The 23,580-nt window shown below is 41.8% G+C and overlaps 1 protein-coding gene across 7 annotated transcripts in view; it reads right to left on the minus strand.

Moving 5' to 3' along the window:
* Positions 1 to 17,669: 17,669 nt before the first annotated feature.
* The window catches only part of mtss2 (MTSS I-BAR domain containing 2), a 78,970-nt gene continuing 73,059 nt past the window's right edge, over positions 17,670 to 23,580 (minus strand). For 6 of the 7 annotated variants that reach the window (XM_042760629.1, XM_042760628.1, XM_042760631.1 and 3 more), the window contains one exon: positions 17,670 to 23,471. In XM_042760629.1, coding sequence (XP_042616563.1) covers positions 22,693 to 23,471 — 779 coding nt within the window. In that variant the 3' untranslated portion in view covers positions 17,670 to 22,692. The remainder of the gene's footprint in view (positions 23,472 to 23,580) is intronic. The other variant, XM_042760626.1, reaches the window with a different exon arrangement.

Genomic DNA, 23,580 nt, shown 5'->3' on the forward strand with positions numbered 1-23,580 from the left:
CCCTTTAAAACAATGTGTATACAGTACGTAGGTAAGAACCTTTCTGTTCCCTCTTCTTTTGTATTCTCTTCTTTCTCTGTACAAAACAACCGGATCTATGGCCCTGCGGTGCACAACACAACATCAATTTCCAAGCAAACAAAAGTTGACAAAACAATATAATTAACCCAACACATAACAGAACAAAACAAAACGGAAGCAATTTTGTTTGACAGAGCAATAAAATATTTGTAATTATTTTATGCCAGAGCTAATATTTTGTTAAATTCTTCCATTCGTGTGTATTTCTGCATTCTTGGTATGCCCTTACTCCACAATTTCATATCTATCATTATGAATTTGTTGCATTTATTTTCGGTACACATTCATGACCGGAAAAGGACAGATGCTTGTGCCTCACACCTGCTAGAATGACATTGATTTACTTGCTCTGATGCTGTATTTACATATATAGAGATGAATAGAGAGCATCAACTTACAGTACCAAGAACATGAATCCTGAAATTAAATTTCTGTCACTTTTCAGCATAACCAGTTTTGTTACACAGTTCTGTGGAAATTATATTGGACAATTTCGAATTGCGACATTCTGTGAAATATTCTGGTCAAATATTTCTCTAAATTTACTGCTTAAATAAGCAGGCATACTTATGGTTGTATACATAAGCTGTTTTCTTTTTTTCATTCATTGATTCATTTCAGCTAATTTGCATATTAAAATTGCATATTTCTTAAAGCTAGAGTAGGCATTTTTCACAGAAACATTGTTCACTGTACTGTTTTAAAGTCCATTTAGTCTTTTTCTGATAGCAATCAATAAATAAAGTGGTATATATATATATATATATATATATATATATATATATATACACTGACCGATCCGATTGCAGCTGTTCTCGAGTCGACAACTCACTGATTCAAATGAACCGTTTAGTGCGAGTCTCCAGTGAACTGAATTCACAAGGTAAGAACCAGGAGATCTTAGCGCATTGCGCGCTACGTAAGCTACTAAGTTAATGTTGAATTTTAGGATTGAAAATAAAAAAAAAAATCAAGAACTGAAAATCATATTTAGGTCAAACCTGTCAGTTGTTTGTGACCTAAATCTGCTGTAAACAGTGATCTTTTTAAGCCCACTGAAATCCTTGAATGCAGACACATCAATCGGTGTCTCTGTTTAGGTAAAAAAATAAAAATAATAATAATTAAAATAACACAGATTAAATAAAATAACAATAATCATGCACGTTCAAATTCCCCGCTGCTGTAACGTTAACAGTTAAATTGCTCTCATCTGGAAAGAGGACTTTGGACCCCTGGGCAACAGTCCAGTTATTCTTCTCCTTATCCCAGGTAAGATGCCTCTGAAGTTGTCTGTGGTTCAGGAGTGGCTTATCAAGAGGAATACGACAACTGTAGCCAAATTCCTTGACATTTCTTGATGCCTTGACCCCAGCCTCAGTCCATTCCTTGTGAAGTTCACACAAATTCTTGAATCGAGTTTGCTTGTCAATCCTCATAAGGCTGCAGTTCTCTCGGTTGGTTGTACATCTTTTTCTTCTACACTTTTTCCTTCCACTAAACTTTCTGTTAACATGCTTGGATACAGCACTCTGTGAACAGCCAGCTTCTTTGACAATGAATGTTTGTGGCTTACCCTCCTTGTGAAGGGTATCAGTGATTGTCTTCTGGACAACTGTCAGATCAGCAGTCTTCCCCATGATTGTGTAGCCTAGAGAACCAAACTGAGAGACCAATTTGCAGGCTCAGGAAACATTTTCAGGTGTTTTGAGTTGATTAGCTAATTGGCATGTCACCATATTCTAATTTGTTGAGAGTGAATTGGTGGGTTTTTGTTAAATGTTAGCCAAAATCATCACAATTAAAAGAACCAAAGACTTAAACTACTCCAGTGTGTGCACTGAATTTATTTAATACACGAGTTTTACAATTTGAGTTGAATTACTGAAATAAAGGAACTTTTCCACAACATTCTAATTTATTGAGATGCGCCTGTATATATATACATACATATATACACACATACATGCATAAACAACCAAGCAAATGTTTTAAAAGAAGACCTTCCTGTCTCTATGTGTTAGTAAATATACACTGAATAGTAAGTGAATCCAGATAATAGTAAGTGAATCAAACTGTAAGTAAATCCAGATAAATCTTTGGCACACAGGAAGTCACAGGATTAACGGGTGAGTAGAAATGCACCAGGTAGATAATAGACAATGCAGACTTGAATAATAGCAGACTTGTTTGTTTACAGGTTTCTGAGAATGAGGAGAAAAATTCCTCAGGTTAGAAGAGACCTCAAATATGTGTGTCAGATAAGAGAGACACCAAAAACGTGCAGTGTTGGGGGTTCTCCAGTACCAGGATTGGAAACCACTGCTCCTGGGGATGCAGCATCTCGTTCCCTATTCTCAGGAAACCATGGTATACCCACACCACCATTCTGAAGGGATGAGTGCCTTATTGGCTGAGCTAAGTCAAAGACTCAAAGGAGTCCTCACCTCTGCACCAGCAATGCGATCATAGACTGAAGCTTCTCAAGAACATAGGCCTCAACAGGAGAGAGGAAGCCTAACTACGTTCTTATTCAGACCAGCGTCCAAGGAGGCCCACAGACAGCCTATCACTCAGAGCTAACTGGCCCACGGAGCTCTGCAGAGTGGAGGACTAAATACAACATCTCTCAGATGAGAGGCGGCCTAGCAACACTCCACACCAAAGTCATTAGCCAAGGAGTCTCCCAGAGAGCCTAACAACCTAGCATTCTACCCTACCGCCAGAGGCCTCAGCATGAAGACTCTCTAATATAAGAGGAAGCCTAACTATGCCCCACGCTCAGGACATCTTGTAAGGAAGCACACAGAGAGCCTACAACTCATAGATGCTGTCCTAGCGGAGCTCTGGTGAGCGGAGACCTCAATGAAGATAATTATCTGTAGCGAGAGGAAGCCTGATGATGCTCGCAATAGATGGCCGAGCTCCTTGAGCGGAGGCCTCAGCATGATGACTCTCTATAATGTCAAAAGGCTTAACTACACCCCATACATATGGTACCGTGAAAGGAGGCTCACAGAGAGCCTAAACCTGAAAAATGATTTGTGAGCGGAGGCCTCAATAAAGATAACTCTAGCAAAAGGAGGCCTGACGACACTCGCATAAGCCTAGGAGGCTCACAAAGAGATTAACAACTTAACAAACAATAACTGAGCTCTAGGAGCAAAAGCCTCAGCATAACGACTCTCTAAATCAAGAGTATACTTAATAACATACCATGCTTAGGATACCATGCAAGGAGGATCACAAAGAGCCTACAACTCACAATGCTATCCTGGCGGAGCTCTGGGGCGCGGAGGCCTCAATAAAGATAATTCTCTGCAATAAAAGGTGGCCTGACGAATCTCACAATGGCCAAAGAGGCTCACAAAGTCCCTAGCAACTTAAACACAAACTAAAACGATAGGGGACTAACAATATCCCATGTTCAGGATACCATGCAAGGAGGCTCACAGAGAGCCTACTACTCGCAATGCAATCCTAGCGGAGCAAAACTAGCAACCTAGCAATGCTCGTGGTAACCAAGGAGGCTCACAGAGACTTAGGCCACTACCTAGCCAAGCTCTAGAAATGGAGGCTTTAACATGACTCTCTAAATCAAGAGGAGACCTAACTATGCCCTAAGCTTAGGACATCTTGCAAGGAGGCTAACTAAGAGCCTACAAGCAACCAATGCTGTCAGAGCTACAATAAAGATAACGCTGTTGAGAGAGGAGGCCTGACAGTGGTTGCAGTAGTATGGGAGGCTCACAAAGGGCCTAACAACTTAGCAAACTGCCTGGCTGAGCTTTAGGAGCGGAGGTCTCAACATGTAAACTCTCTAAGATGAGAGAAGACCTAACTGCGTCCCATACTCAGGATATCCTGTAAGGAAGCTCACAGAGAGCCTACAACTCACACTTGCTAGCCTACAGCTGGCCTCATAGGTATCCCTTCCTAAAAGCAGTGGCCAAGGAGGCTCAGAAAGCCAAAAAACTCTGCACCACTGCATGATGGAGTTCTGAGGATGGAGGCATGACAAGCATTACAACTCTCAAATGCGAGAGGAGGCCTAACTACTTTCTACAGTCAGAATAACTTACCAAGGATGCTTACAGAAAGCCTTATTGAACCTGTCATTCAGCAGAAAATAAAAACCCAAATGGCCAGGTCAGAACCTTCAATGAGGACGCCTCAGCTACCGAGAAACATAAAACAGGCATTGACACATTTCCCCCAAATATGGGATCCCTTACAATCTGCCTCAGCATGAAGAAAATCAGAAGTTTCATAGGGGTAGTCAGTATGTACAGACAGAATTTTTCTTTCCACAAAACGATCTCCTTGATTGCATCTGGACAGGCAGAAAATTCAAAGTCAGTCTCCCTGTCCACATCAGAACAGACAAGAAATTTGGGAATGACCTTGGTTGCATCTGAGTAAACAGGGAATCTAGGAACAACGTCTATGGTTGTATCAGGACAGATGGGAAATTTGGGGGTGAATACCTCCATTATGACTGGGAGAGCAGTGTGTACCCCAAACACACATCATGGCTACCCCATTTAATAGTGAGAGAAATCAGTTGCAGAAGGAACTCTAAATCCTCCAAGCTACGAACAATCTGGTTGCCCACTGGCATGATGGCTATGACATCATGAGACTCAGGTATAGCACTCCTGATAGCGGGAGACTCTGACTTAGTGGCCCTGTTGAGGATTCTGGCGGTAGTCAGAATCAGTTATTGTGACAGGACTGGCGACTGGGGATTGTGACACCCTGTAGCCCTGTCCTAGTTGTCTTTAATTACAGACATTGCAGGAAAGTTTCATTTTTGAAAGTAATAATTTTATTCAGCCAGAGTAAAGTCTTTATGTATTTTTCTTTTATTTATCTATTTTATCTATTTATTCTTTATTATTTTTTATTATTATTTTCTATACTTTCTAGCAGCACAGCTGTGAAAAAAAAAAATGTTTCTTGGGCAGCAAATCAACATATTAGAATGATTTCTGAAGGATCATGTGACACTGACTGAAGACTGGATTAATGGCTGCTTAAAATTTAGTTTGCCATAACAGGAATAAATTTAATTTTAAAATCCATTAAATTAGAAATCAGTTGCGTAAAATAGCATAACATTTCACAATATTGCTGTTTGATTGTATTTTTGGGGGGAAATAGCCTACAGCCTTGGTGAGCATGAGAGACTTCAAGAAATTTAAAGGGGTCTTATTATGCTTTTTCACTTTTTGAATTTTAGTCAGTGTGTATGTTTGGGCATAAAAAAAAGATATAAATATATATTATATAGATATAAAGTTGCAAATCTCAAAGTCCACTCCAAAGGGAGATATTTTGTTTGAAAAAAAAAAAAAAATCCCTTTTCAAGAACTACAAAGAATGGCTCGTTTGGACTACAGCGTTTTTTCCCGGATTTTGTGATGTCACAAAGCTGCCCATTAGAATATCATTAAAATAATTCCTGTCTAAAGAAATTTGAATGGTTGGGGGTGGGAGGGGTGTCGTGTTTAGAACACTTGGTTGAGTGCATCACACAAGACAACGTTAAAGTGCTTCATGTTTTGAAATACTTTAATTTCAAAACATAATAATAATAATTTAATAATTTAATAAATAATTATTAAAATTGACAGCTGTCAGCAGATATACAAGGGGACACAGTGGTAAGTGCAAACAAAAGCAGGTTTATTTGAACACAGGCAGGTAGGAGAAAACAAGGCAAAGGGTCCAGGGCAGTAGCAAGGGTTAGCAGGGCTTATCTGAGTAACTGAGTCCAATTTCCTTTCCAGGCGGTACCAGGGGAACAGCGGAGCATGGAGACGATGGAGTACTTGAGTACTTGAATGGGTCACGGGGAGCACATGTGACAAAAACATAACAAAACAGAAACACAGAAGTCCAGGGGCGTGACAACAGCAATGCATATTTACAGTTTTTGAATTTCTGAATTTTTGAAATAAACATAATACATATTAACCTTGCACTTATTTGTACATAGCAGTTATTTTTCAGTGCAGGGGGTGCACAAAGCATGAATCCATTTTCAGAAAGACACGGAAAACAAATAATTCTTGCCAACAGATGCCTGTGACATTACAGTAGCCTACATAAAATTTCACTTACCACATAAACAGAGTAAGTAGGAGAGATGACTGAGGACAAAGGTAAACGATTTGTAGATTCTGAGCACCACTGACAAAACATCTAATCTTGTAAAATGTGTGGTAAGTACTGCTGCTCCATATAAACAGAGTATGTGCAATCGCAAATCTCGAAAGTAAAAGTGAAACTAAAAAGCAAATGTGCATTCAAAAGCAGTTTCAATGCCAGGCATAATAGCGGCTCCCCAGTGACTGCAATATATATAGGCCTACAGTCGGCTATAATTACCCAATGAAATAACTGTGAGAGAAAGTATTAAAATATATATTTTCATCCCTTCTCGTATTTATCCCCTTTAGGGGTTCGGGTTTCGTATACACGTCATTTCCTTTCTGATGATGCCATCGTCTATCGGCCCAACCCTAGTTATCACTCTAATATGTCTTGCAATATCCATGCATGCAAAGGTTCTGTGCGATCCTCTTGTTCAATATTCTCGAGGTCTGAAACCAGCTCAAATTGATATGATAATATTGACACCATCCTTAAACCAGAGCAAACAGAACTTGCTGCTGTGGCAAGGGGCACGGCAGTACTGAAACACTGTCTAAGCTGTTCGCCAATCACAACGCACTGGGACAGCTAACCAATCACATCACATTTTGTTTTTCGGAAGGCACGCCTTTATCCAACCCGGAACTAATCAAGCCATTTGTGCCAGGCTGGGGAGAAAGGTATTGTAATAATGTAAATTATGTGAAAAATAATTCGTTTTTCAAATCACCAAGCATGAGAGCATGTTCTAGTACACCCCCAAAACAAAATCAAGACTTAGTAAAAGAGCATAATTGGACCCCTTTAAATAATAAAAAATGGTGGTAGAGTATGCTGCTGAAATTCAACAAACACCTGCAGTGATTCTGCTCAACTCTAATAGTCTTCACAAAACTATTTAGCAATCTGATTTCTTCATCCAGTGCCATATATCTCTAAAGTGGGGATCCCAAGCTGTTCTGTATAGTGGATGAGAGGAAGCACTGAGACATAAGACTGATCTCAGAGCAATGGATGCAGGTGATGATGATGATAATGATGGAGGGCTTCCTCTGCCGTCTGTCTCAACCGTGCACTCTTCCCCCTCCCTTTTTATCTTCTCCACACTGCTCTTGCGTTATTGCTGTTATTTTCTCATCTTATTCGTCACAATGTCACATCTCTTTAAAATGTGCCTTCTCAACCTCTCCTCTGTGCATTTTTCTTTCGCCAACAAAAAAGATAGATAATAGCTTGGCATATTGACGTCACACATCAAAGGTTTCCCACCTAAAGGTTTCATCTCCATTTGTCTCTGTACAAAATGTATAGATTTATACATATTTTCCTGTCACCACACTTGAGCATGTCAACCCTCAGCCTATCAGAGTGATAATCTAACCTGACGTCAGGACCCCTAATTGGAATTCAGTGTTGTCAGACCAAAATTTTCAGATCCATATAATAATTCCAACTATCTGAAAGGCCACAAAATAACTAATGTAGTAAAAAAAAAAAAAAAAAAAAAAAAAAGTATCTGTTTACTCGTGACTGATGGTTGTTCTTTCTAAAGAGCATTGACATGCAGTTGAGGCACATACTAAAGAGCTCCACTTCTCTTCTTTTATTAATTCTTTCACATCTTTCCTGCACAGCATTCATTTGCTTTCTTATCTTTACACTCAGAGGGACATTCATTGTGTGGGTTTTATCAGGAGCACATCTTATCTAGTTTAATAACTTTGTAATGCCAGCAACGGGATGAATCGCTTTGAAAGAATAAATAATGCTGGCAAGGGGCGCACTGTGATAGAATAAGTTAAAAACAATTGTAGATCTTAATAGAATAAAAGGGCATGGAGGGTCATGCATCATTCCCACTATTTAAATGTAAAATTTATCTGTAAATGTTACTATAATTCACAATTTTTTGCTGCATTAAAAAAAAAAAAAGATTGTCCAGTTTAATCAATTATATTATTTGAGATCTACACATCAAAATTAATGTAATTCTCTAAAATGTGTAATCTACACTTTAAAAACAATATTCTAGATTTTCTACTTAAAAATTTAATCTTTAATTAAGTGTTATTTGCTCTTTCTTTTTCATAATTGTGAACTTTATTACCAATTTCAGAGTGAAAATTGTTTCTACACCTTTCTCAGTGTAGATTAAATTATAGGGTGAATGTGAAACAATCTTGAAAATATATTTTTGATATTGACAACCGAAAGTGTAGTTCCCAGCATACTTTGCATGGGACTTAATGTGGAGATAAATTGTAAAATTTAAAATGCAGAAAATAAGTATTATGTTTTTGTGTTTCTGAGCAGATGAAAAAAGTGGAGGCCTGATAGTGTTTAATGTTAAATTTTGTTGAGGTTTAGAAACATTTCAATTATATGTCCGTGTTTGTTGCTTTACATAAGGAGCAGACTTAGCAGTTAGCACATTAATATGTGCTATTGTTTGCTAACCGTTAATTAGGTAGTACTATCTTATAATTCAGTGATGTGACAGAAAATATTAAACTGAATTAATTAATTAAATGACTATTTAATTTGGTCACTTCAAATCAACTAAATTAGTCTATGTGAGGAAAAAAAAAGTTTTCTAGTTAATGTGGACATGATTAAGTCATGTAAATCCAACACACTTTTTTCCGTTATGGGAGCCATACAGTTTACCATTGCTTAATGTGATTTCCCTTATTGTATAAAAATTATGTCTTGCTATATCTATGTTCAAGATCAGTGGGAACAATACAAGAATAGGTCAGCATATGTGGCTGCAGATCTAGCTGGCCAAGTCATTATTCTTTCAAACTCTTTGAAGTCGCAATTAATTTTCCTCATAATGCCCAACTTCCGGAAACAGACATAATCATCAAGAAAATGCCTAACCTGTTACCACACTTAATGCAATTTATTTATTCTCACTTAGCATTTAAGTGAACTTGCAATTTTTTAAGTGAATGAAATACGTCTCGGTTACGTATGGTAACCCTCGTTCCCTGAAGGAGGGAACGGAGACGCCACGTCGGTGACCCAAAAAAACATTAAAACGCAACTATAGAACAAACCACCTCCAGATCAAAGCTAAACGAGCCAATGCACATTGACATGCAATTATTGCATCCAGCTGCCGCTGATCACAGCGTGAGTATAATAAGGCAGCAGGTGCAATGCATACCAGGTTTTCGCTGAGGAGCCGAGCTGGTGACCCGGCCGCTAAGCGGTGGTACAGCAACCATGGCGATGGGACGTGACGTCTCCGTTCCCTCCTTCAGGGAACGAGGGTTACCATATGTAACCAAGACTTTCCCTTTCAGTCAGTCACTCTTGACGCCACGTCGGTGACCGACGAAAATGGGATCTCTACCAAAGCGCCATGGGTGCTGCCCCTTCCAGTGCCCTGTGCGAGCCGCCTGCGCCCCTATTAGGTGTAGGCCGGGGCTCGGAACAAGTAGTTCCACTCACCATTGTCAAAGCACTACCTCACTGGATGAGATTGGATAACACTGGGAAAATGTACCCATTCCACTTGGAACAGGGACGCTGCGGAGGCCCCATCCTTCCCGAAGGAGGTCTCGGGAGCAAATACACATATAGCATCCGTTTAGGTGTATATGGAGAAATTTTAGGTGATTCAAACCCTCTTGGAAAGGCAGAAGTCTGCCGGGGAAACACAGGCTCTAAGGCTATACTGTGGACTATACGCATACGAGTACCGCTTAGGTCTCAATATGGAACCCAGCCTTCCATGGTTCTCACGGATTCATCATGAAGGCCTGGCGCCAGACCGTTCCGCCGCGTCCAGCTGCCTAGGGTGATGGAGGATCTCAACAGGGTCTACAGTACGGACACTCTGGAGCAGTTTTAGCAAGCCGACACTAACCGGGGCCTCTCGGTGCCACTACCCGTTTGAGGTTAGAACACAGGAGGATACCGGCTCTACACGAAGGCTTTAGAACCTAGCGAACGTGTTAGGGGTCGCCCAGCCCGCAGCTCTACAAATATCTGTCAGCGAGGCGCCACGAGCCAGCGCACAGGAGGATGCAACACTTCTTGTTGAGTGAGCTCGCAACCTGAACGGGCTGGGCACACCCTGTGCCTGATAAGCCAGGGCTATGGCATCCACAATCCAGTGGGCCATCCTCTGCTTAGAGACGGCATTCCCCTTTTGCCGGCCTCCGTAACAGACAAAGAGCTGGTCTGAGGTCCTGAAGCTTTGTGTCCGGTCTACGAAGCATCTCAATGCTCGGACGGGACAGAGCAAAGCTAGGGCTGGGTCTGCCTCCTCCAGGGGCAGCGCTTGCAGGTTCACCACTTGGTCTTTGAAGGATGTAGTGGGAACCTTGGGCACGTAACCGGGCCGGGGCCTCAGGATTACCTGGGAGTCAGCCGGCCCAAACTCTAGGCACAAATCATCGACCGAAAATGCGTGCAGGTCCCCTACCCTCTTGATGGAGGCCAGAGCAAGCAGGAGCAGAGTTTTCAATGAAAGAAACTTTGGCTCGACTGAATGCAAAGGCTCGAATGGGCCCTGCTGTAGTGATTTCAGCACCAGAGTCAGGTCCCAAGAGGATATGGAGGGGGGCAGGGAAGGATTTAACCTCCTGGCCCCTCTAAGGAACCTGATGACGATGTCATGCTTACCTAAAGACTTCCCATTCACGGGGTCATGGCACGCAGCAATAGCGGCAACCTGGACTTTGAGGGTGGAGGGAGACAGCCTTCACTCCAGCCCTTGCTGCAGAAAGGAAAGCACAACCGCAATCGGGCATCTTCGGGGGTCTTCTCGGCAAGAAGAACACCACTCGACGAACAGGTTCCACTTCAAGGCGTAAGCATGTCTCGTAGACGGTGCTCTTGCCGAAGTGATGGTGTTCACTACCTCCTGGGGCAGGTCACCTAGAACCTCCGCGTCCCGTCCAGGGACCAGACATGGAGTTTCCAAAGGTCTGGACGCGGGTGCCAAATGGTGCCCCGTCTCTGAGTCAGTAGATCCTTCCTCAGAGGAATCGGCCAAGGAGGGGCTGTCGCGAGGAGCACTAGTTCGGGGAACCAGGTCCGCATGGGCCAATACGGCGCCACTAGCAAGACTTGCTCCTCGTCCTCCCGAACTTTGCACAGTGTCTGTGCAAGAAGGCTCACTGGGGGAAACGCATACTTGCGTAGGCCCCGCGGCCAGCTGTGTGCCAGTGCGTCTGTGCCGAGAGTTCCCTCGGTCAGGGAGTAGAACAACTGGCAGTGAGCGGTCTCTGGAGAAGCAAACAGGTCTACCTGAGCGGCTCCGAACTGTCTCCACATCAGCTGGACCATCAGGGGATGGAGTCGCCATTCTCCCGGGAGCATTGCTCAAGACAGCTTGTTGGCTGTAAGGTTGGCAGACCCGGAATGTGAACAGCACTAAGTGACCTCAGAACCTTCCGACTCCAAAGGAGGAGGTGGCGGGCGAGTTGTGACATGCAACGGGAGTGCAGACCACCTTGTTGGTTGATGTACGCAACGGTCGCCGTGTTGTCCATTTGGACCAGCACATGCTTGCCTCGTAAGTGACCCTTGAGACGGTTCAAGACAAGGAGCACTGCTAACAACTCTAGGCAATTGATGTGCCACTGCAGCTGCGGGCCCGTCCAAACCCCTGAGACTGCATGCCCGTTGTACGTGGCATCCCAGCCGGTGGTGGAGGCATCCGTGTAAACCACAGCATGCCTGGAGATCTGCTCTAGGGGCAACCCTGCCCTTAGAAATGCAAGATCTGACCACGGGGTGAGGGTTTGGCGACAGGCCGGTGTAACTTGGACCCGGTGAGTGCCACACTTCCACGCCCACCTCGGGACTAGGCTATAAAGCCAGTGATGGATCGGTCTCATAAGGTACAGGCCGAGCGGTGTAAGTGCTGCAGCCGCCATATGCCCCAGGAGCCTCTGAAAAAGTTTCAGTGGGACCGCTGTCCTGCCCTTGAATGTATTCAAGCAGGCTAGCACCGACCGTGCACGGTCCTCTATGAGGCGTGCTGTCCGTTTGACCGAATCCAACTCCATACCGAGAAAAGAGATCCTCTACATTGGCAAGAGTTTGCTCTTTCCCCAGCTGACCCGAACAGGCTGAGGTGCCGGAGCACCAGGTCCCTGTGCTCACACAACTGATCCCGAGATTGTGCCAGTATCAGCCAATCATCTAGATAGTTGAGAATGCGAACACCCTGCTCTCTGAGGGGAACAAGAGCCACCTCCGCGACTTTCGTGAAGACACGGGGGAGGCAGGGACAGCCAGAAGGGCAGGACCTTGTACTGATATGCCCGTCCTTCAAACGCAAACCACAGAAAAGGTCTGTGGCACGGATGGATCGACACATGAAAGTACGCGTCCTTCAGGTCGATCGCTGCAAACCAATCTCGGGGACGGACGCACCCGAAGATGCGTTTCTGCATCAACATCTTGAACGGTAGCCGACGAAGGGCCCGGGTCAAAACTCGCAGATCCAAGATCGGTCGTAACCCACCACCTTTCTTGGGTACAATGAGGCCCGTGAAAGCATAGCTGTCATCTCTGGCTCCAATTCAGGCATTGCCACTGTCCCAGAGGGCGGCAGCACAGCTGAATCTTCATCTGACAGCTCTCCCTCCGATGCGGAGATCGACATCTGGTTGAGGGGGAGGCCCACTGGATACCACTGGTATGCTCTTTGAAGAGGGCCCAGCGCCTTCCGTGGGTTACTCCTCTGGATCGGAGATGCAAGAGGAGTGATGGTCCCCAGAGGGTTGGTTCCCTGTGAGGTTTGCCACCACTGTAATCCTCAAACCGCCCGTGCCGCTGCCGGAAATGGTTCTCGTCTGTTGGCCGCCAGAACGAGCCCCAGATGGCGGCAGCGGCAACGGGACTCTGCCCCCTTTTTTGAAGGAAGTGGAGCCTGGTTCGCTGCTCCGAGATGGTCATCTTCCCGCAGAGAGAACATGACTCATCCACGAAAGCTACCTCAGCGTGTTTGCCCAGACACGTGAGGCAGCGATCGTGACCATCACACGTTGCCAGGTAACGACCGCACCCAGAAACACACGGGTGAAACGTCATCCTTATAAGGACGATCCGTCGTCTTTACAAAGACGCACCCATGAAGCTCTTTTAGAGAAATTTGCTCTTTAGGAAATGCTCTTTTAGTGCTGAGGCGCACAGGGGAATTGGCCGCTTGCAACACGACAGGGGGTAGTGCAGCCTGAAGTGTGCAATCCACTCAACGCTGGAACGACCACCGCTGAAGCGCCATCTCGCCAACACACGAAGCTTCCGAGAGCGTGCTGAACTCGTAGGTCACAGCAGACACAGTTGAGCAGAACGATACTAACTCTCGGCTCCGAAGCGAAAAGCTGGTATGCATTGCACCTGCTGCCTTATTATACTCACGCTGTGATCAGCGGCAGCTGGATGCAATAATTGCATGCCAATGTGCATTGGCTCGTTTAGTTTACACTCAAAGTAGATTGGTCTATCGAAGCGATATCCCATTTTCGCCGTTCACCGACGTGGCGTCAAGAGTGACCGACTGAAAGGGAACTGAAATTTGCACTATAAAAGGAATTTTGATAGAAAAATACCACAACAATGAAACAACTATTAATAAAGAGAGAGAATATATATGTGTGTGTGTGTGTGTGTGTGTGTGTGTGTGTGTGTGTGTGTGTGTGTGTGTGTGTGTGTGTGTGTTTGTTTTTGTGACATATCAGGACACAACTTTGTATAATGACATGGGTATGACACAGGTATTACAAGGAGAGGGTGACTTATGAGGACATAACCCATGTCCCCATTTTTCAAAACGCTTATAAACCACACAGTATTAGTTTTTTTGAGAAAGTAAAAATGCACAAAGTTTCCTGTAAGGGGTAGGGTTAGGTGTAGGGCGATAGAATATACAGTTCGTACAGTATAAAAACCATTACGCCTATGGGATGTCCCCACTTTTCACAAAAACAAACGTGTGTGTGTGTGTGTGTGTGTGTGTGTGAGGAAAATATAAAATATGTGGCATTAAATACCTAGATTTAGTATATTTTGAGTAAAGCCAATAATTTCTGAATCACATTCTTCCTCTCCTTTCCTTCCTAACCATTCTGGATTGTGTAGGTGGAACAGAGGCATGAAAAATCCCCCTTGAGTCCTGTTCCAGCTCTCTGTGTTTCCTTGATAAGTGGTGGGATAATAAGGCACAGAGTGGACACGAATTTCATTTCACAATTTATTGAACACATCCGGACATGTGGAAGAAGGGTGGAAGGCGATAGATATAAATTTATTATGGGCAATAAGAGCAGTCTGGGCTGTGAGGGGCAGATTAGTGGCTCCTCTTGTCATGGTTGGTGGACGCGTACCTTTCAAAAGCTCTCAGTTATCTGAGGTGAGGGGGACAAGTGTGCAAGGGCCCCTCTCATGTGATCCACATCACCAGGTTTGCTATAAATATATATATATTCAGGCTTATAATTATATATTCAGATTCACTTCTATATATTCAGACTTATAACTATATATTCAGTTGCACTTCAATATATTCAGAATTATAACTATATATTCAGATTTACATTTATATATTCAGAATTATAACTACATATTCAGATTTGCTTCTATATACTCAGATTTATAACTATATATTCAGATTTATATTTATATATTCCAAATTATAACTATATATTTAGATTTACATCTATATATTCAGGTTTACTTCTATATATTCAGAGTTGTAAGTATATATTCAGATTTACTTCTATATATTCAGAGTTATAAGCACATATTCAGATTTACTTCTATATATTCAGACTTAAGCATATATTCAGATTTCCATTTATATATTCAGATTTACAACTATATATCCAGATTTATTTCTATATATTCAGATTTACTTCTATATATTCAGACTTATAACTATATATTCATTTACTTCTATAAATTGACAATTTATATGTATATATTCAGATTTATAACTACATATTCAGATTTGCTTCTATATATTCAGATTTATAACTATATATTCAGATTTACTTCTTTACTTATAAGTCTGAATACGACTTATATATAAGTCGTATACTATATATATATATATATATATATATATATATATATATACATATATATATAGTATATATATAATTTCTGTCCCCCTCACTTCTGAAAAGATGGCTACCCCCCTGCCTAGAATATCAAAATCAACTGCAGGTGGCAGATCCTTTTCCTATTTAGCGCCCAAACTCTGGAACAATCTACCTAATGTTTGGGAGGCAGATACACTCTGTCAGTTTAAATCTAGATTAAAGACCCATTTCTTTAACCTGGCATACACATAACACACTATCACATTTCTAGAATTCAAATCTGTTAAAGGATTGTTATGCTGCATTAATTAAGTCAGCCGGAACCGGGAACACTTCCCATAACATCCGATGTACTCGTTACAACGTAGGAAGAATGGCATCTACACTAATATTAGCCTCTTTCATTCTTATTCCGAGGTCACCGTAGCCACCAGATCCAGTCCGAAACCAGATCAGATGGTCACTGCAGTAACCCGGATCCAGTACGTATCCAGCCCAGATGTTGGATAAGCACCTTGAGATGACCTCTACAGCCCTGAATGTCAGCGGAGACCAGGACAACTAGAGGAGCCCCAGAGACAGATCCCTAGTGAAGACCTTGTCTCCTAGACTGCCACTGGGACAAGACCACAGGAACCAGATGAGTCCTCTGCACAATCTGACTTTGCTGCAGCCTGGAATTGAACTGCTGGTTTCGTCTGGCTAGAGGAGAACTGCCCCCCCAACTAGGTATCGGCCAAGGTTTTTTCAGCATTCTGTCACTGATGGGAGTTTTGTTTCCTAGCCGCTGTTGCCTCTGGCTTGCTTAGTTGGGGACACTTAATATCCAGCGATATTGTTGACTTTATTGCACAGATACTATTTAAACTGAACAAAGCTGGAAATGACATCACTGAATTCAATGATGAACTGCCTTTAACTGAAAATTTAATGTTTACTATTGTCATTTTGCATTATTGACACACTATTTTCCTATTTAATACTGTAAAGTTGCTTTGACAATCTGTACTGTTTAAAGCGCTATATAAATAACGGTGACTTGACTTGGGTGACCACCTAGTTTGACAATGCTTAGATGTTTTTTAAAACATTAAAAAAAAACAAAAACGTTTTTTTGTTCAGAGAACATTCAGAAATACTAACATTTTTATAACTAAGTGGTAAAAATTAGAAAAAAAAATGTTAGAAAAGTGTTTTGTAAGCTGGAACCCTACATAGGACAAGTGCTTTGGTGGACGGATGGATTGTAGTTGATACTTCAAATTATGATTTGCGTATTGCTAGACATGTTCAAAGTAGTTCCTCTAACACAGGGAACAGTTTACTCAAATGAGAAACCAAGATCATGTTCACTCACCTTCAGGGTTCCGGCAGGCAGCGTGGGTATGGTTCTGTGAATATGCCATTAGTGGGATGGTACAACTGAATGAGCACATAACACTCTTTTCTCCTTTTACACTTTCTAATCCCTTTATTGTCCCATTAAATATCATTGTTAAGATTTCTTAAATCAATCATGGCCTACTTATTTTTAATTAAAGTTGCATTCGTGTTGTTTAAGAACACACCAGAGAGATGATGAGCACATGAGACGTTCTAATTATGTTGTATAAGTGTTTTATATAGATGAAGCGACTTGACTATCATTGAAGATACACATTTGCGCTCTGAGCAGTCCAATGTGCAGCTGGGACTGTCTTATACACCTCCAGGGGCTTTCTCAGCAAATAACACAAAGCTGGAGGCGGAATTGCTAATATCTGTATTTCTCTCCAATGTTGAACATTGTTATAAAGCTGATGAGTGCAAAATTGGTGCTTAGAGACTGACTTGTGATTTTAATTACAGGGTTTAACAAGTTACTTATTTTCGGTGTGAAAGACGAGATTTATTTGTGTTTCACTTTTAGATGCTAAACAGCTTGAAGAAATAATTAGAACAAACTTTTCTCTATCTGGATGTTGAATTGCAGTCACAGATTTAGTCACAAATACTTTGGCGCCCCCTAGAATCTAAAATAAAATGCGCACACTCTAAATGCGATTGTTTATCAGATTTGATCTTTCCTTGCCGTCTCAAACCTCTTGCACTTTCAGCTGAACGTCACCCTTTTCTGTTTTGTATTTTTGTGTGCATGAAGTAGGCTATATATAACGTTTAAACCTTTAAGTTTATGCATAATGGCTAAGAAATATGTCATAGAAATAGAATTTTATGTCATGACTTTAGATCTTATAATTTCGACTTTTTGGCATATTTTAAATTTTTTATCTTAATGACTTCCCCTCATAAAACCTAGCATAATAAATAATACATATCGAATAATAAATAGGTTATAATGAATATCTTCTCCTCACACACAGTTTAAGTACAACTTTTATTAATACTGGAATCATCACAGTGTGTTTTGTTACATTAGCTGTGACTAAACTTAACAAAAATTAGAAGGATAAATATTACCAAAAAGGAAATGATGTTGTCAGCAACAGTGGCAACAGAAGCCTTAGGAAAACAGCACAATAAATTAAAGCAGAAGAGTAAAGAGAGAACAGCAGAAAGAAGATAGACAGACACAACAGCACCTGTAGCGTTACTCAACTTCAGTCAGAGGAGGAAAGAGGAGGGGAGGGGAGGGACAAAAACAAATGTACACGTCATATCTTTTACATGTGAATGAAATTTAAGAAACATAATCAAGTTCTCCGGTTAAGTTTTGAGCTGTAGAACCTGCTGTTGTGAGGCATGTGCGTGATGCTCCTTATTTGCGAGCGGCAAAGAAAAGAGAAGACTCGCAACTCAGACTAATGACGTAATACACACGGCTCAGTTTCCATGACACCCGGTTGGCAAGCCCTCCCTCCACGCGCGCTCGCTCGGTGGAGACGACAGCGAGGGAAAATCGCGGTGTGGTGGCTGAACCGAGCGTGGGAGACGGGTGTCTTTCAGGGCATCTTTGAGGAACAGCGCGTGAGTAGCTGAAGAAGAGGGAGGCTGCACGTGTTCCAGCCCAAATGAGCAGTTCACCTCTCTGTCACCCGCAGCACATGGTCGTTTATAGTCTATAGCCATTGTAGAGATGGGATGACAGAGTGAGCGTGAGGGAATATCAAAAAGGCATAAAGTTTCGTAAGGCTAATACTCATTGATTGTGCGCTAACTCTATAGCATTTGGTCAATTATTACTTAATGTAAATATAAAGGATAGCCAGTTCACCTCTTTTTTGGCATTCGTTTGGCTCACCAACAAACTGAGACATTATTATTATTTTTTTTTTTTAATTAAAAGTCCAATGTGCTACTTAATAATGTTTCTCCAGGCAAATCCCCTCCAATGACAGAGATGATCCACAAGGAACGCATTTAATTGATTTTTTTATTATTATTATTATTATTTATTTTTAGGGGAGATTGGGAGATGGTCAAGATAATTTAAAATAAAATTTTAATATAATCAAAATATTGCCCTCAAAAATCACATTTACACATAATCAAAGCACATATATTTCTAAACCACTTCTTCCCTGATAATTCCTAAAATAACTAGGGGTTCGCCAGGGGCAAAGCAACCCAATCTCATGAGAAAGCATAACTATTTTATGAGGTGGTGATTTTGTTGTGTACAGTGCGATTTTTAGAAAGAAAAACCCTTAACCTCAACCCTAAACCTGTGGTGCATGAACATAATAAACTACTAAACCGTGCAAATGTAGAGTGTGCGCTGTATGAATTCACCGACACATAAAATAGTTACGAATTGGGATGAAAGTTTGTTGGACAAACTGTGAATCCTGAGCTTCACAAACGTCAAGTATAAGATAACAGGCCAATCATATATTCACAGTTTAATTGTGATGGCTGCCTTATAGTGAGCATATCGTGACATTCAGCGGGAGGCAAATGAGCATGACGTGAGTAATGTTAAGCACTGCAAAACAAAGAGAAAATGTGCGTTTAATCACCTGAGAACCAAAAGAGTCTATCTGCTGTGTGCGAGTATGTGAGTATTGAGACGCTGAAGGCTGAGCTCATAAGTGACTGGTAGTTTTTCTATCCCCCAGCTTCCTCCCGAGGGGCTTTTAACTGTCATTTTGCTGCATGACCTCAGTAGCAGAAACCTGCAGATACTGACATTACAATAAAGAGACAACGGTAAGCCAACTACCTGCAATCAGGCTTTTGTGTCTTTTTTTCCCTCTCCCTCCTTCTTCATTTCGCTTCCTACCTGTTTCTTTCACCAATTATTCTCCACTGGCCTTGACTTTCTCACTCTTACTCATCCCAATCTCCTTTCTCTTTCACTTATCATCAACTCTACGTCTTCCTTCCTGTCGTATCCTACTGCATTTATGTGTCTGTGATGTGTCGGGAACTTCTGATAACTTTATCTTCATGATTTATCACATTAAGCAGGTCATGAAGCTTCACATGAAACATGTGGATATGTAACAGTAAGATATGTTTTTTCTCTCTCTCTCTGTCCAGCAAAGTGTACTATTTTGCTGTCAAACTCAATGCTCTTGTAAATTGATTCCTCACTCACCCCTTGAATCCTATTGCAAGAGAACATTTGTGTGGGGGGCATTTGTTTTTAGCGAAGCTTCTTGCACTGTTCACTTTCTTATACAGTATATGTGTGTGTATATATATATATATATATATATATATATATATATATATATATATATATATATATATATATATATATATATATATACAGTAGTCAACATTTGAAGAGGATCAAAAGTCGTCCTAAGACAAGTATGGGCATTGTTTTGGTTTTAGGACAACTTTGAAGAAAGGTTTTGATCCACTTCAATTGTTGACTACTGTATATATATGAATATATACAGATTTGGCTGGCATTGTGGGCTTGCCATAACAATGTACTTTCATTGCAGCCTGTTCTCAATATGGCCTTGGCGTTCCGGAATGGCACTGTTTTCGATGAGAGATTGGCACAGTCGTACATACTGTCACAAAGCAGACATACTTTTTCCTTTTGAACACGCTACAGGCATTCCTAAAACAGAGTGCTCTATGCAAAATAAATAATTCAAAAAACAACCCAAGAGTCAGAGTAAGGAGCAAGTGTCTGGCGCAACAGCACTATTTATGACCGCAGGGGTTATAGGGAGTCTTGGGAGAACAGAAAGTCACTCACAAACAGACACTACTTGACTAAAACTATGTTTTGACCTCCTACATATCACTTCCACATCCAGCATCATCACAGAGCATTGTTTTTCTTCACGTTGGGTGAACCAGGGCAACCAGTGACCTTTTGTGTCATAGATATTTACTCCTATATCATCTAAAACAGGCAGTGGAATGCTTTTATCATAAACAACTGGATGAGTTTTCTTCCCAGAGTTCATTCTCTCCACCTCCTTTATTCATCCCTTCTTCCCTCTGCAGATCCAAAGTTCATTCTTATGTCCCAAAACAAAAAAATGGCAGCCAGGTGTGTGCCTTCATCTTAGCTCATTCTCTCCACCCCTCCTAAAGATATATCAGAACGTTTCCTGAAAAAAAAAACATTTTAGAACTTAGCTCAAATTGGAAATTAAATATTAAGCATCAACCAATTCCCTTTCAAGATCATTGGTCACACTCTACAATAAGATGCAACTGTTTAACAGTTAATGCAATAGGTGTTGTGAGGTGTCATGAACAATGAGCAATAACAGCAACATTTTTTTTTTCGTTAAAAATATTAATTTATCTTTTTAATTCTCATATATAAATATATACCACTGTTCAAAAGTTGGGTGTGTGTGTGTGTGTGTGTGTGTGGGGGGGGGGGGGTTATATTATCATTCTATTTTAATATACTTTAAAATGTAATTGTATTCCTGCCGTGGCAAAGCAGGCTGAAATGAGCATTTGTTTTGCTGCTTTTGTGAAAAACCGTGATCCATTTTTTGCGGGATTATTTGACAAAAATAAAGAAAACAGAAATATTTTGTTATATTATAAACGTCTATTCTGTTACTTTTGATCAATTTAATGCATACTTGCTGAATAAATGTTAATAATGTTAACAATGAATAAATGTTAAAAAATAATGTTTTATTTTGAATGTCATATTGTTTACTCATAATACATTAGTTGATGCTAATTTATACCACTTTAAATATAGAGAATGAACTAGAATAAGTAGAAATTAACATCAACCTAGATTAATAAATTCTGTTCATTGTTAGTTCATGATACCTAATACATTAACTAATATTGTTAACAAGTTGATCCTACTGTAAAATGTTGCCAAATAATTTTTCTTACCTCCATCTCTGCTTCACATCACACCTTTTTTTCCCTACATCATCACATTGCTATGTGCATTCGTCTCCCTATGTACCAGGGCACGTGACCGCACTGTCTCACAGCATTCACCACACACAGTGTGGCCACAGTGACAACTAGCGGTCAAAACTACACCTTAAAAGTGCTCTGCATCCTTTCTATTTCTCATTTTCTTTTTAAATAAGCCATAACTAGACTCAACAAGAAGTCTTCGAAAGCATCTGCTTCCCCAAAGACACCTGAACATTAAAAAACGAACAACTTTATTAAAAGCTGATCTTCAAAACCTTCCCCCATAAAAGGGAAAAAAAAGGGGAAAAAAGCGTTATTGCTCCTCATTATCATGGTGGCTTTTTTCATCCCAATCATAAAAAATCCACATACCTGACATGAACGTTTCCTACTCTTGGGAGCTAGGAGGCGATTAACTGCTTGTAAATAAAACAAACAAGACAACGGAAGTGTACGAGCAAAAGATAAATCCTGTCCATCTATGCAACCACGAGCTGACCTGCAGCAGAGCCCTGCTCACCTCCAGACTGCAGAGCAACACACAACAGCGATACCACAAGATTTTCAGGATGTGATGTCAATTTTACTGGAGGTGAGTGCGGGGTTGGAGAGAGCGTTGTGGAGGGCAAGGATCTGCACGAGTCCCTGCATACCCCATGAGCTTGTCAAGCACTGATTCCTGGGGTCCATAATTTGGGGAGGGCCGTTATTCTACTGGGACCATGCGGAGAACTGGAGGGACCACAAAAATCCCCCAGACATCCTGGTCCCTTGTTCTGTCAGTAGTTAATTGTCTCACTACAGTTCAACTATCCCGCGGTGATGGGTGTGTTAATAAGACAAACATGCGTTCAGACACGCTAAGAGTTATAGTGGCCTGGGCCTGCTGTTACATAATATCATTAACTTTTTTCATTACTGTTATTCGTTATTTTCTACAATGACTTTAAACATTTAATTTTGTAATCCTCTTTTTCATAGCTCATTTTCTAAAGAGTCATTGTGAAGTTTTTTTTTTTTTTTTCTGTGTTACTTTGCTTGTATTCTCCCATCTCTCCAGGAGGCATCACAAAATCCGGGGTGCAGAGCGATCATTGGAGACGGTTTTACGCAGTCGCACTCCTCGACGAATAGACCTCAGCATGTCCTCATCCTCCTGGGGCACTTCAGGATCAGGCTGGGACTCGGGGCCCGGTGGGGGCTGGTTTGGAAGCAAGGGGAAGGGGAACTGGCCCTCACCTAAGGCGTGAGCGCTGGCTACCAGCTCCCCGATCTTCTCCACCAGACTGTGGCGATTGGCAGCCAGCAGGTGATCTTCTTCACCTGGTTGGCTGTAGACGCTCATCTCTAAGCCGCCTACACCCCCTGAGCCCCAGGCTGTGTTAGGCAGGCTCAGCCGCTTTGGAGAGGCCTTCACATACTCCAGCGCTCCTGGGGAGGCATCATCCGGCACATAAAAGACACATTCTTCGCTGCCCACACGGGCGGGAGGGTCTGTGTACCCGCCAGGTGAGTCAGGCACAGTGGGGGTCTTGACTGGCACGATGGGAGGGCGTATAGGAATAGGACCAGCACTTGAGAGGGTGCGCCTCACCCCAGGCTTCGTAGACGGTGTTCGGCGAATGGTGGCCGTGCCGGGGATACCGCCCCCTCCCCCGGGTGGTCCGCCCAGAGCGCCCACTCCACTGGGCAGGCCTGCCGTGCTGGCAGGACGCTTAGTCTGTATCATGCGCCGATAGTTCTGGGCGATATTACTGTGACGGGGAATTGTGGAAGATTTATCAAATTCAGCCTGACAGTTGCCCTCAGTGTCTCCGTTCACTGAGTAACCATCATAATCGGAGCCTAACAAAAAAAATCCAACTTGTTTTGAATTCAAATAATAATCAGCAATATCTATTTAGGCCCAAACACACCAAGGCTGATAACTATAATAATAATAATAATAATAATA

Source organism: Cyprinus carpio, chromosome A7 (assembly GCF_018340385.1).
Source record: "Cyprinus carpio isolate SPL01 chromosome A7, ASM1834038v1, whole genome shotgun sequence".
Lineage (NCBI taxonomy): Eukaryota > Metazoa > Chordata > Actinopteri > Cypriniformes > Cyprinidae > Cyprinus > Cyprinus carpio.